General features: G+C 40.3%; 1 protein-coding gene across 10 annotated transcripts in view; it reads left to right on the forward strand.

Moving 5' to 3' along the window:
- Window positions 1-12,295, forward strand: part of RASAL2 (RAS protein activator like 2) — a 396,637-nt gene that overhangs the window by 327,490 nt on the left and 56,852 nt on the right. For all 10 annotated transcript variants that reach the window (XM_037022379.2, XM_037022384.2, XM_037022380.2 and 7 more), the window contains one exon: window positions 8,750-8,859. In XM_037022379.2, coding sequence (XP_036878274.2) covers window positions 8,750-8,859 — 110 coding nt within the window. The remainder of the gene's footprint in view (window positions 1-8,749; window positions 8,860-12,295) is intronic.

Genomic DNA, 12,295 nt, shown 5'->3' on the forward strand with positions numbered 1-12,295 from the left:
TACTTGATTTATATGTTGATCCCACATTTCTCCTATTATTATTATTATTTTTATTTTTAATAAAATGCTGAAGTGGTAGGTAGATGCAAGATAAAGGTAGAAAACATAGTTTAGTGCTGTAAGAAGGCAAATGTAGATGATCAGATGATCAGGTGTGTGCCTATGGACTAAGTATTAATCCAGGCTAGACAAGGGCAGCAAGACATCCACGGATGCAGAAGATTTCTCTCAAAGCAGGGGGGGTGAGGTTCTGAGCCTCACCTCTGTTGATCCCCAAATTCTCACCTGATGGCCCCCCTGCGACTGTGCCTGTCTTAGGTTGTTCCTCCCTTGAGGAATCTTACCCGTCTCTGGCTAACCAGTCATCTTCCGGGGCCATACAGGGAAATGTAAAGTTGGTAAGTGAGAGAGAAGCCATATTGTTTGCAAAGGTTAGCTTTTTACTTCTTTGCAGATTTATGCCCTGTGGCTTCTATGCCCAGCACTTGTCTCGAGGTATCTTTACCACCTGGAGGAATTATGATACTCGGTAAATTCGATATGAGGCACGAATTCTATTTAAAGTTTGTAATTAGGAAGGAAGAAGAAAAGCTATAGATGTAGCATATGAAGGAAACTTGGGAGGATTGATTATTTCTTTGACATATCTTCTTGTATAGTACCTTAAGTATGTATAGGTTTTAAACTACTAACTAATTTGCACACACATATTGACATAATAGGAATACGGTGACATAAACAAAGCAAATCTATAATTACCAGCCATCTCCAGTGAAGCCAAGAAAACCATTTAGGCACCCTAGGCATTTGTGAAAATTTATCTATGATATGATGGATATTTTCCAACTGTACTTGAACCATCAGACAAATTAAAGCAGCCCATTTCTGGGATCTGTTCACATCCCATATGTTCTTTTAACCATAGATAGTCTATAGTCATGAGATTTTGGGGTGCTACAACTTGCACCCCTCCCAACTCCTGGTTGAGTTCCAACAGTACAGATCCAGTCAAATTCGTTGTCTCACTGTATGCACATGCCAGCCTAGACATCTCCCTCCTCCTTCTTATGGCAAGTCCAGGAGATGGTGGGCTGGATGCAGCCACAACCGCAGCATCGTCCGGATCCCTGTGGAGGCTTTTTGATGATCATCCCCCGGCACGAGTCCTCCAGAGAGTGCTGATGCCGGAAGCTCCTCCTCATATCATATCTTAGTTCATTTTCTGGGTATCCAAGCTAGGCCTTGATCTTCTGCGTAGAAACAAACAGACCCTTTGCCCACACTTTGACATGCCCTCTATACCACTGTGCAGAACTCATTGGAGGTCAGCACACAGTAACTGCTTTTTTTTTTTTTTTTTTTTTTAATTAAGAGAAAGGAATATTATCAGAAAAGAGTACCTCCATAGCTGATCATCTGACACCCTTTAAGTGATCAACATTAAGGATATTTAAAGCATGCGTTGATCTTTGATTTACCAATAGTTTTATCCTGTTAAGGAGTAATCCCCCTTTTCTTTCTTTCTTTCTTTTTTTTTTTTTTTTTAAATTTTTAATCTACACTTACCTGAAGAATACTATGTTTACTATGCTCTCCCCTATATCAGGTCCCCCCTAACAACCACATTACGGTTACTGTCCATCAGCTTAGCAAAATGTTGTAGAGTCACTACTTGTCCTCTCTGTGTTGTGCAGCCCACCCTCCCCTTTCTCCCTCCCCCCCATGCATGCTAATCTTAATACCCCCCTTCTTCTTCCCCCCCCTTATCCCTCCCTGCCCACCCATCCTCCCCAGTTCCTTTCCCTTTGGTACCTGTTAGTCCATTTTTGGGTTCTGTAATTCTGCTGCTGTTTTGTTCCTTCAGTTTTTCCTTTGTTCCTATACTCCTCAGATGAGTGAAATCATTTGGTATTTCTCTTTCTCCGCTTGGCTTATTTCACTGAGCATAATACTCTCCAGCTCCATCCATGTTGCTGCAAATGGTTGGATTTTTCCACTTCTTATGGCTGAGTAGTATTCCATTGTGTATATGTACCACATCTTCTTTATCCATTCATCTACAGATGGACATTTAGGTTGCTTCCAATTCTTGGCTATTGTAAATAGTGCTGCGATAAACATAGGAGTGCATCTGTCTTTCTCAAACTTGATTGCTGCGTTCTTAGGGTAAATTCCTAGGAGTGGAATTCCTGGGTCAAATGGTAGGTCTGTTTTGAGCATTTTGATGCACCTCCATACTGCTTTCCACAATGGTTGAACTAATTTACATTCCCACCAGCAGTGTAGGAGGGTTCCCCTTTCTCCACAGCCTCGCCAACATTTGTTGTTGTTTGTCTTTTGGATGGCAGCTATCCTTACTGGTGTGAGGTGATACCTCATTGTAGTTTTAATTTGCATTTCTCTGATAATTAGCGATGTGGAGCATCTTTTCATGTGTCTCTTGGCCATCTGTATTTCTTTTTTGGAGAACTTTCTGTTCAGTTCCTCTGCCCATTTTTTAATTGGGTTATTTGTTTTTTGTTTGTTGAGGCGTGTGAGCTCTTTATATATTCTGGACGTCAAGCCTTTATCAGATCTGTCATTTTCAAATATATTCTCCCATACTGTAGGGTTCCTTTTTGTTCTATTGATGGTGTCTTTCGCTGTACAGAAGCTTTTCAGCTTAATGTAGTCCCACTTGCTCATTTTTGCTGTTGTTTTCCTTGCCCGGGGAGATATGTTCAAGAAGAGATCACTCATGTTTATGTCTAAGAGGTTTTTGCCTATGTTTTTTTCCAAGAGTTTAATGGTTTCATGCCTTACATTCAGGTCTTTGATCCATTTTGAGTTTACCTTTGTATATGGGGTTAGACAATGGTCCAGTTTCATTCTCCTACATGTAGCTGTCCAGTTTTGCCAGCACCATCTGTTGAAGAGACTGTCATTTTGCCATTGTATGTCCATGGCTCCTTTATCAAATATTAATTGACCATATATGTTTGGGTTAATTTCTGGGGTCTCTAATCTGTTCCACTGGTCTGTGGCTCTGTTCTTGTGCCAGTACCAAATTGTCTTGATTACTATGGCTTTGTAGTAGAGCTTGAAGTTGGGGAGTGAGATCCCCCCTACTTTATTCTTCTTTTTCAGGATTGCTTTGGCTATTCGGGGTCTTTGGTGTTTCCATATGAATTTTTGAATTATTTGTTCCAATTCATTGAAGAATGTTGCTGGTAATTTGAGAGGGATTGCATCAAATTTGTATATTGCTTTCGGCAGGATGGCCATTTTGACGATATTAATTCTTCCTAGCCATGAGCATGGGATGAGTTTCCATTTATTAGTGTCCCCTTTAATTTCTCTTAAGAGTGACTTGTAGTTTTCAGAGTATAAGTCTTTCACTTCCTTGGTTAGGTTTATTCCTAGGTATTTTATTCTTTTTGATGCAATGGTGAATGGAATTGTTTTCCTGATTTCTCTTTCTATTGATTCGTTGTTAGTGTATAGGAAAGCTACAGATTTCTGTGTGTTGATTTTGTATCCTGCAACTTTGCTGTATTCCGATATCAGTTCTAGTAGTTTTGGAGTGGAGTCTTTAGGGTTTTTTATGTACAGTATCATATCATCTGCAAATAGTGACAGTTTAACTTCTTCTTTACCAATCTGGATTCCTTGTATTTCTTTGTTTTGTCTGATTGCCGTGGCTAGGACCTCCAGTACTATGTTAAATAACAGTGGGGAGAGTGGGCATCCCTGTCTGGTTCCCGATCTCAGTGGAAATGCTTTCAGCTTCTCGCTGTTCAGTATAATGCTGGCTGTGGGTTTATCATATATGGCCTTTATTATGTTGAGGTACTTGCCCTCTATTCCCATTTTGCTGAGAGTTTTTATCATGAATGGATGTTGAATTTTGTCAAATGCTTTTTCAGCATCTATGGAGATGATCATGTGGTTTTTGTCTTTCTTTTTGTTGATGTGGTGGATGATGTTGATGGATTTTCGAATGTTGTACCATCCTTGCATCCCTGGGATGAACCCCACTTGGTCATGGTGTATGATCCTTTTGATATACTGTTGAATTCTGTTTGCTAATATTTTATTGAGTATTTTTGCATCTACGTTCATCAGGGATATTGGTCTGTAATTTTCTTTTTTGGTGGGGTCTTTGCCTGGTTTTGGTATTAGGGTGATGTTGGCTTCATAGAATGAGTTTGGGAGTATTCCCTCTTCTTCTATTTTGTGGAACACTTTAAGGAGAATGGGTATTATGTCTTCTCTGTGTGTCTGATAAAATTCCGAGGTAAATCCGTCCGGCCCCGGGGTTTTGTTCTTGGGTAGTTTTTTGATTACTGTTTCAATTTCTTTGCTTGTAATTGGTTTGTTTAACTTTTGTGTTTCTTCCTTGGTCAGTCTTGGGAGGTTGTATTTTTCTAGGAAGTTGTCCATTTCTTCTAGGTTTTCCAGCTTGTTGGCATATAGGTTTTCATAGTAGTCTTTAATAATTCTTTGTATTTCTGTGGAGTCTGTCGTGATTTTTCCATTCTCATTTCTGATTATGTTGATTTGTGTTGACTCTCTTTTTCTCTTAATAAGTTGGGCTAGAGGCTTATCTATTTTGTTTATTTTCTCAAAGAACCAGCTCTTGGTTTCGTTGATTTTTGCTATTGTTTTATTCTTCTCAATTTTGTTTATTTCTTCTCTGATCTTTATTATGTCCCTCCTTCTGCTGACTTTAGGCCTCATTTGTTCTTCTTTTTCCAGTTTTAATAATTGTGATGTTAGACTATTCATTTGGGATTGTTCTTCCTTCTTCAAGTGTGCCTGGATTGCTATATACTTTCCTCTTAAGACTGCTTTCGCTGCATCCCACAGAAGTTGGGGCTTAGTGTTGTTGTTGTCATTTGTTTCTATATATTCCTTGATCTCTATTTTGATTTGTTCATTGATCCATTGATTATTTAGTAGCATGTTGTTAAGCCTCCATGTGTTTGTGAGCCTTTTTGTTTTCTTTGTAGAATTTATTTCTACTTTCATACCTTTGTGGTCTGAAAAATTGGTTGGTAGAATTTCAATATTGTGGAATTTACTGAGGCTCTTTTTGTGAGCTAGTATGTGGTCTATTCTGGAGAATGTTCCATGTGCACTTGAGAAGAATGTATATCCTGTTGCTTTTGGATGTAAAGTTCTATAGATGTCTATTAGGTCCATCTGTTCTAGTGTGTTGTTCAGTGCCTGTGTGTCTTTACTTATTTTCTGCCCGGTGGATCTATCCTTTGGGGTGAGTGGTGTGTTGAAGTCTCCTACAATGAATGCATTGCAGTCTATTTCCCTCTTTAGTTCTGTTAGTATTTGCTTCACATATGCTGGTGCTCCTGTATTGGGTGCATATATATTTAGAATGGTTATATCCTCTTGTTGGACTAAGCCCTTTATCATTATGTAGTGGCCTTCTTTATCTCTTGTTACTTTCTTTGTTTTGAAGTCTATTTTGTCTGATATTAGTACTGCAACCCCTGCTTTCTTCTCACTGTTGTTTGCCTGAAATATGTTTTTCCATCCCTTGACTTTTAGTCTATGCTTATCTTTGGGTTTAAGGTGAGTTTCTTGTAAGCAGCATATAGATGGGTCTTGCTTTTTTATCCATTCTATTACTCTATGTCTTTTGATTGGTGCATTAAGTCCATTTACATTTAGGGTGACTATTGAAAGATATGTACTTATTGCCATTGCAGGCTTTAGATTCGTGGTTACCAAAGGTTCAAGGTTAGCTTCTTTAGTATCTTACTGCCTAACTTAGCTCGCTTATTGAGCTGTTATATACACTGTCTGGAGAGTCTTTTCTTCTCTCCCTTCTTATTCCTCCTCCTCCCTTCTTCATATGTTGTGTGTTTTGTTCTGTGCTCTTTTTAGGGGTGCTCCCATCTAGAGCAGTCCCTGTAGGATGCCCTGTAGAGGTGGTTTGTGGGAAGCAAATTCCCTCAGCTTTTGCTTATCTGGGAATTGTTTGATCCCACCATCATATTTAAATGATAGTCGTGCTGGATACAGTATCCTTGGTTCAAGGCCCTTCTGTTTCATTGCATTAAGTATATCATGCCATTCTCTTCTGGCCTGTAGGGTTTCTGTTGAGAAGTCTGATGTTAGCCTGATTGGTTTTCCTTTATAGGTGACCTTTTTCTCTCTAGCTGCCTTTAAAACTCTTTCCTTGTCCTTGATCCTTGCCATTTTAATTATTATGTGTCTTGGTGTTGTCCTCCTTGGATCCTTTCTGTTGGGGGTTCTGTATAATTCCATGGTCTGTTCGATTATTTCCTCCCCCAGTTTGGGGAAGTTTTCAGCAATTATTTCTTCAAAGACACTTTCTATCCCTTTTCCTCTTTCTTCCTCTTCTGGTATCCCTATAATACGAATGTTTTTCCTTTTGTATTGGTCACATATTTCTCTTAGTGTTGTTTCATTCCTGGAGATCCTTTTATCTCTCTCTATGTCAGCTTCTATACGTTCCTGTTCTCTGGCTTCTATTCCTTCAATGGCCTCTTGCATCTTATCCATTCTGCTTATAAATCCTTCCAGGGATTGTTTCACTTCTGTGATCTCTTTCCTGACATCTGTGATCTCCTTCCGGACTTCATCCCACTGCTCTTGCATTTTTCTCTGCATCTCATCCCACTGCTCTTGCATTTTTCTCTGCATCTCATCCCATTGCTCTTGCATTTTTTTCTGCATCTCTGTCAGCATGTTCATGATTTTTATTTGGAATTCTTTTTCAGGAGGACTAGTTAGGTCTGTCTCCTTCTCAGGTGTTGTCTCTGTGATCTTTGTCTGCCTGTAGTTTTGCCTTTTCATGGTGATAGAGATAGTCTGCAGAGCTGGTACAAGTGACCGCTGGAAGAGCTTCCCTTCTTGTTGGTTTGTAGCCTTTTCCTGGGAGAATAGCGACCTCTAGTGGCTTGTGCTGGGCAGCTGTGCGCAGACAGGGCTTCTGCTTCCTGCCCAGTTGCTTTGGGGTTTATCTCCACTGTTGCTGTGGGCTTGGCCTGGCTGGGGCTGTTCCTCCAAAATGGTGGAGCCCCGTTAGAGGGGGAGCAGCCAGGAGACTATTTATCTCCGTAAGGGGCCTCTGTGCTCCCTGCTGCCCAGGGGGTTAGAGTGCCCAGAGATCCCCAGATTCCCTGCTTCTGGTCTAAGTGACCTGTCCTGCCCCTTTAAGATTTCCAAAAAGCACTCTCCAAACCAAAACAACAACAGCAACAATGAGAGAGGGAACAGAAAGGAAAAAAAAAGAAAAAACACGCGATTTTTTTTTTTTTTCCTCAGGTGCCGGTCCCAGGCACCCGCGCACTGGTCCTGCTGCCCTGTCTCCCTAGCACCAGGGTCCCTGTCCTTTCAAGGCTTCCAAAAAGCACCCACCCACCGGTCCCGCAGGGAAGGAATGCTCAATATTCTTGGTCCTCAGGCACTGGTCCCACGCACCCGCTCACCAGTCCCGCCGCCCTGCCTCCCTAGCACCGGGGTCCCTGTCCCTTCAAGGCTTCCAAAAAGCACTTGGCAAAAAGAGAGAAAAAAAAAAAGGGGAAAAACGCGCGATTTCTTCCATCCTCAGGTGCTGGTCTCAGGCACCCACCCACCGGTCCCACAGGGAAAAATGCGGGATATTCTTTGTCCTCAGGTGCCAGTCCCAGGCACCCGCTCACCAGTCCCGCCGCCCTGCCTCCCTAGCTCCGGGGTCCCTGTCCCTTTTAGGCTTCCAAAAAGCACTCGCAGAAAAGAGAAAAAAAAAAGGGGAAAAACGCGCGATTTCCTCTGTCCTCAAGTGCCGGTCTCAGGCACCCGCCCACCGGTCCCGCAGGGAAAAACGGGGGATATTCTTTGTCCTCAGGCGCCGGTCCCAGCCACCCGCTCACCAGTCCCGCCACCGTGCCTCCCTAGCACTGGGGTCCCCGTCCCTTCCAGGCTTCCAAAAAGCGCTTGCCAAAAAGAGAAAAAAAAAAAAAGGGGAAAAACGCGCGACCTCCTCCGTCCTCAGGCACCGGTCTCAGGCACCCGCCCCCAGGTCTCGCAGGGAGAAACGCGGGATATTCTTTGTCCTCCGGCGCCGTTCCCAGGCACCTCCTCACCGGTCCCGCCACCCTGCCTCCCCAGCAACGGGGGCCCGTCCCTCTAAGGCTTCCAAAAAGCCCTCGCCAAAAAAAAAAAACTGCTCCGGTTTCTCTCCACCCGCCGGGAGCCGGGGGGAGGGGCGCTCGGGTCCCGCCGGGCTGGGGCTTGTATCTTACCCCCTTCACAAGGCGCTGGGTTCTTGCAGGTGTGGATGTGGTCTGGATGTTGTCCTGTGTCCTGTGGTCTCTATTTTAGGAAGATTTTTCTTTGTTATATTTTCATAGCTCTATGTGTTTTTGGGAGGAGATTTCCACTGCTCTACTCACGCCGCCATCTTGGCTCCCGCCCCCTATATTGTGTTTTTTAAAACCTATTATTAAAGTTAGATGTTTCTCTAGCTATAGCTGGTATAGAAACTACTTAAAAATAAGAAATTTAGTGCTATCAAAACATTTATCCCTGTCATCAGGAAGAAAAAATTTTTTTCATCACTTTAACAGATAGTTTCAAGCAACTATTATTTACAAAGTAAAATATTAAAAGCTGGACTCTGTTTCTGGTTTTCATTATAGAAGTCTGAACATCTTTTGCAAAGGTAGTGCAGAGGAATAAGGAGACAGCAAGGGTCCCTTTTGGCTCCCTCTCCCAATCACCTTCTGCCTTTTCATTCTAGGGGTTCTTCAGCAAGCGCCTGAAAGGCTCCATCAAGAGGACCAAAAGCCAATCAAAGCTTGACAGAAACACGAGCTTTCGGCTTCCATCCCTTCGAAATACAGATGACAGGTAGGAAGTTACCTTGCTTAAAACAGAGAAAGTGGTTTTACAGTGGGCTTTGATAAGGCATTTGGTCTTTTCTAATTTACATCAGTAGCAATTGGAAAGATACAATACAAAATTTACATATTTTGTCTTGTTCATATTGAGGCAAGGTAAAAAATCTTGGTTCAGTTACCCAACCAGTTTAAGAAACTTGCAGTATTGGAGAATGTGTGGATACATAAGAACTCATTTAAGAATCAATTGTGCTGTTTCTGTAGAATCAAGTTCTAGTGATCAAAGGAGTGTATCTCCTTTCATAGAGTGACTATAAGGGATGATGATGGTGCTAATATGTAACATTTTTTGAGCTCTGTACTCAATGCTTTATACATGTTATCTTTTTTAATCTTTATAATAACCTTATAAAATTAATACTATTATCACCATTTTATAGATGAAGAAACTGAAGCATAAACAAGTTAAGTAATTTTGCTCAAAGTCGTACAGTTTAGTAAATAGCAAAAATGGTATTTAACCTCTGGTGATTTGACTCCAGAATCTTCTCTCTTCACTGCTTCACGGTACTTTGTGTATAGCATATGGAATTGGTCTTGTTGATTTGCAGTCACATCTATAAGACATCCATGAAAAGAAAGCCTGTATTTCAATAATTAGGACCATTCAATAATTAGCTTGAGTGAACCATGTGCTGTGTGTCAGGCATTTTTAATGTAGTCTCTCTTGTAATACAACCCCAGCTACTATTATTATCCTCATTTTACAGATGGGAAACTAAAGCAGAACAGATTGGATTTGAACTCATGTCTGCCTTTCATGTTTGATATTCTGATTTACACTTGAGTTTTTTCTTTCAATAAGTCAGTTATCTGCATAACAACAAAAATATAAATTAAAATCTCTGGAATGACAGGTATGGATTTACCAGGCAAAGAATTATTCTTCTTGTTTTACAGATGAAATAACTTGTCCCCTATACTGAGTTAATGAGAGACTACTGCTTTATCAGCTCCTCTGATGTCTCAGTCACATTAGAGAAGCTCTGTGAAATTTGCGTCTGTCCAATTTGCAGTGTAATTGTATTGTTAATTATCTTGTACACCTCTTTGTTTAAGGTAATCATTTAAAAAACTGATGTTTTTTTCTCATATCTTTTCCTTAGATTCCTCTTATCCTACAACTTTTACCATTATAAGAATTCAAGGCATTTTATAAATTTCAATAAAATGGAATGGCAAACTTTTTCAGAACATCAATTATCAAGGACAAGGATGTTGTGCAGCAGCTAAAGCACTCCCACTTCAATAGCCAGTTTCTTAAACTTGGCAGCATCATGTGTAAACTTGGGAGACAAGGAAGTGTTTTTTATAGGGGTACTTTAGTTTTTAACTTGCACTGCATATCACTTTCTTAATCCCAAAGTGTTCTCTTCTATTCCATTTTGCTTAGGTAGCATAAAATAATTATTGGATTGAATTACCAAGAGATTATATTCTCCTAGAGTCTCTTATATTTCTGTTGTACAGTTAGTGCACCTTCAACCTTTCCAGTGACATAAGTTCATTATATGTGCCTTCCATCCTATCTGTTTCAGTGAATGGTAGTATCTTTGTCACATACACAATAACAAAATGGTCCTAGTCAGTCTCAAATATTAGAAAGACCTTTTGTTTTCCAAATCTTTTTCAATTATAGAGTTTCCTAAACAGAAATTTATCAGCAACTTTATTCTTGCATATGAATGTACTCACTACAATTTGTATTACAATTTTTTAAAAAATAGGTTGTCTTGCTTTCAGATCATCTGAAGACAGATAAATAGAACTAAGATACAAGGTATTAATCAGCTGAGCTTTTTGAATTGGCATCCTTGCGGGTGTGATCAGAGATTTTCCAAAAACCCTTGGTTTTCTTGGTTCATATGTGTCAATTGCTGATGTCAGAACATTTCTTCTAAAGTGGTATCTAGTGATCAAATCTAAGTAACAAACCATTTCTATTCTTATATCAAATCTATGGAAATTTTAGGTAAACCTAATAAGCAGCCCTTTTTTTCCACTTTTTCAATTGTACAATAAAATAAAAGTCTTTGTTGGTTTTTTTTTTTTGGTATCATTAATGAACAATTACATGAGCAACATTATGGTTACTGAACTCCCCCCATTATCAAGTCCCCAACACATACCCATTAGAGTCACTGTCCATTAGCATAGTTATACACTATAGAATCACAACTTGTCTTCTCTGTGTTGTACTGCCTTCCCCGTGCCCCACCCCTATACTATGTGTGCTAATCGTAATGTCCCTTTATCCCCCTTATCCCTCCTTTCCCGCCCATCCTCCCCAGTCTCTTTCCCGTTGGTAACTGTTAGTCTATTCTTGGGTTCTGTGAGTCTGCTGCTGTTTTGTTCCTTCAGTTTTTGCTTTGTTCTTATACTCCACAGATGAGTGAAATCATTTGATACTTGTCTTTCTCCGCCTGGCTTATTTCGCTGAGCATAATACCCTCTAGCTCCATCCATGATGTTGGGAATGGTAGGATTTGTTTTCTTCTTATGGCTGAATAATATTCCATTGTGTGTATGTACCACACCTTCTTTATCCATTCATCTACTGATGGACACTTAGGTTGCTTCCATTTCTTGGCTATTGTGAATAGTGCTGCAATAAACATAGGGGTGCATATGTCTTTTTCAAACTGGGCTCCTTCATTCTTAGGGTAAATTCCTAGGAGTGGAATTCCTGGGTCAAATGGTATTTCTATTTTGAGCTTTATGAGGAACCTTCATACAGCTTTCCATAATGGTTGAACTAATTTACATTGCCACCAGCACTATAGGAGGGTTCCCCTTTCTCCACAACCTTGCCAACATTTGTTGTTGTTTGTCTTTTGGATGTTGGCCATCCTAACTGGTGTGAGGTGATACCTCAATGTGGTTTTAATTTACATTTCTCTGATGATTAGCGATGTGGAGCATCTTTTCATATGCCTGTTAGCCACCTGAATTTCTTCTTTGGAGAAGTGTCTGTTCAGATCCTCTGCCCATTTTTTAATTGGATTATTTCCTTTTCGTTTGTTGAGGTGCGTGAGCTCTTTATATATTTTGGGTGTCAAGCCTTTATCGGATCTGTCATTTATGAATATATTCTCCCATATTGTAGGATGCCTTTTTGTTCTATTGATGGTGTCCTTTGCTGTACAGAAGCTTTTCAGCTTGATATAGTCTCACTTGTTCATTTTTGCTTTTGTTTCCCTTGCCCAGGGAAATATGTTCATGAAGAAGTTGCTTGTGTTTATGTCCAAGAGAGTTTTGCCTATTTTTTTCTAAGAGTTTTATGGTTTCATGACTTATATTCAGGAGCTTGATCCATTTCAAGTTTGCTTTTGTGTATGGAGTTAAACAATAATCCAGTGTCATTCTCTTATGTGTAGCTGTCCAAT

Source organism: Manis javanica, chromosome 11 (genome assembly GCF_040802235.1).
Source record: "Manis javanica isolate MJ-LG chromosome 11, MJ_LKY, whole genome shotgun sequence".
In the NCBI taxonomy this organism is placed as follows: domain Eukaryota; kingdom Metazoa; phylum Chordata; class Mammalia; order Pholidota; family Manidae; genus Manis; species Manis javanica.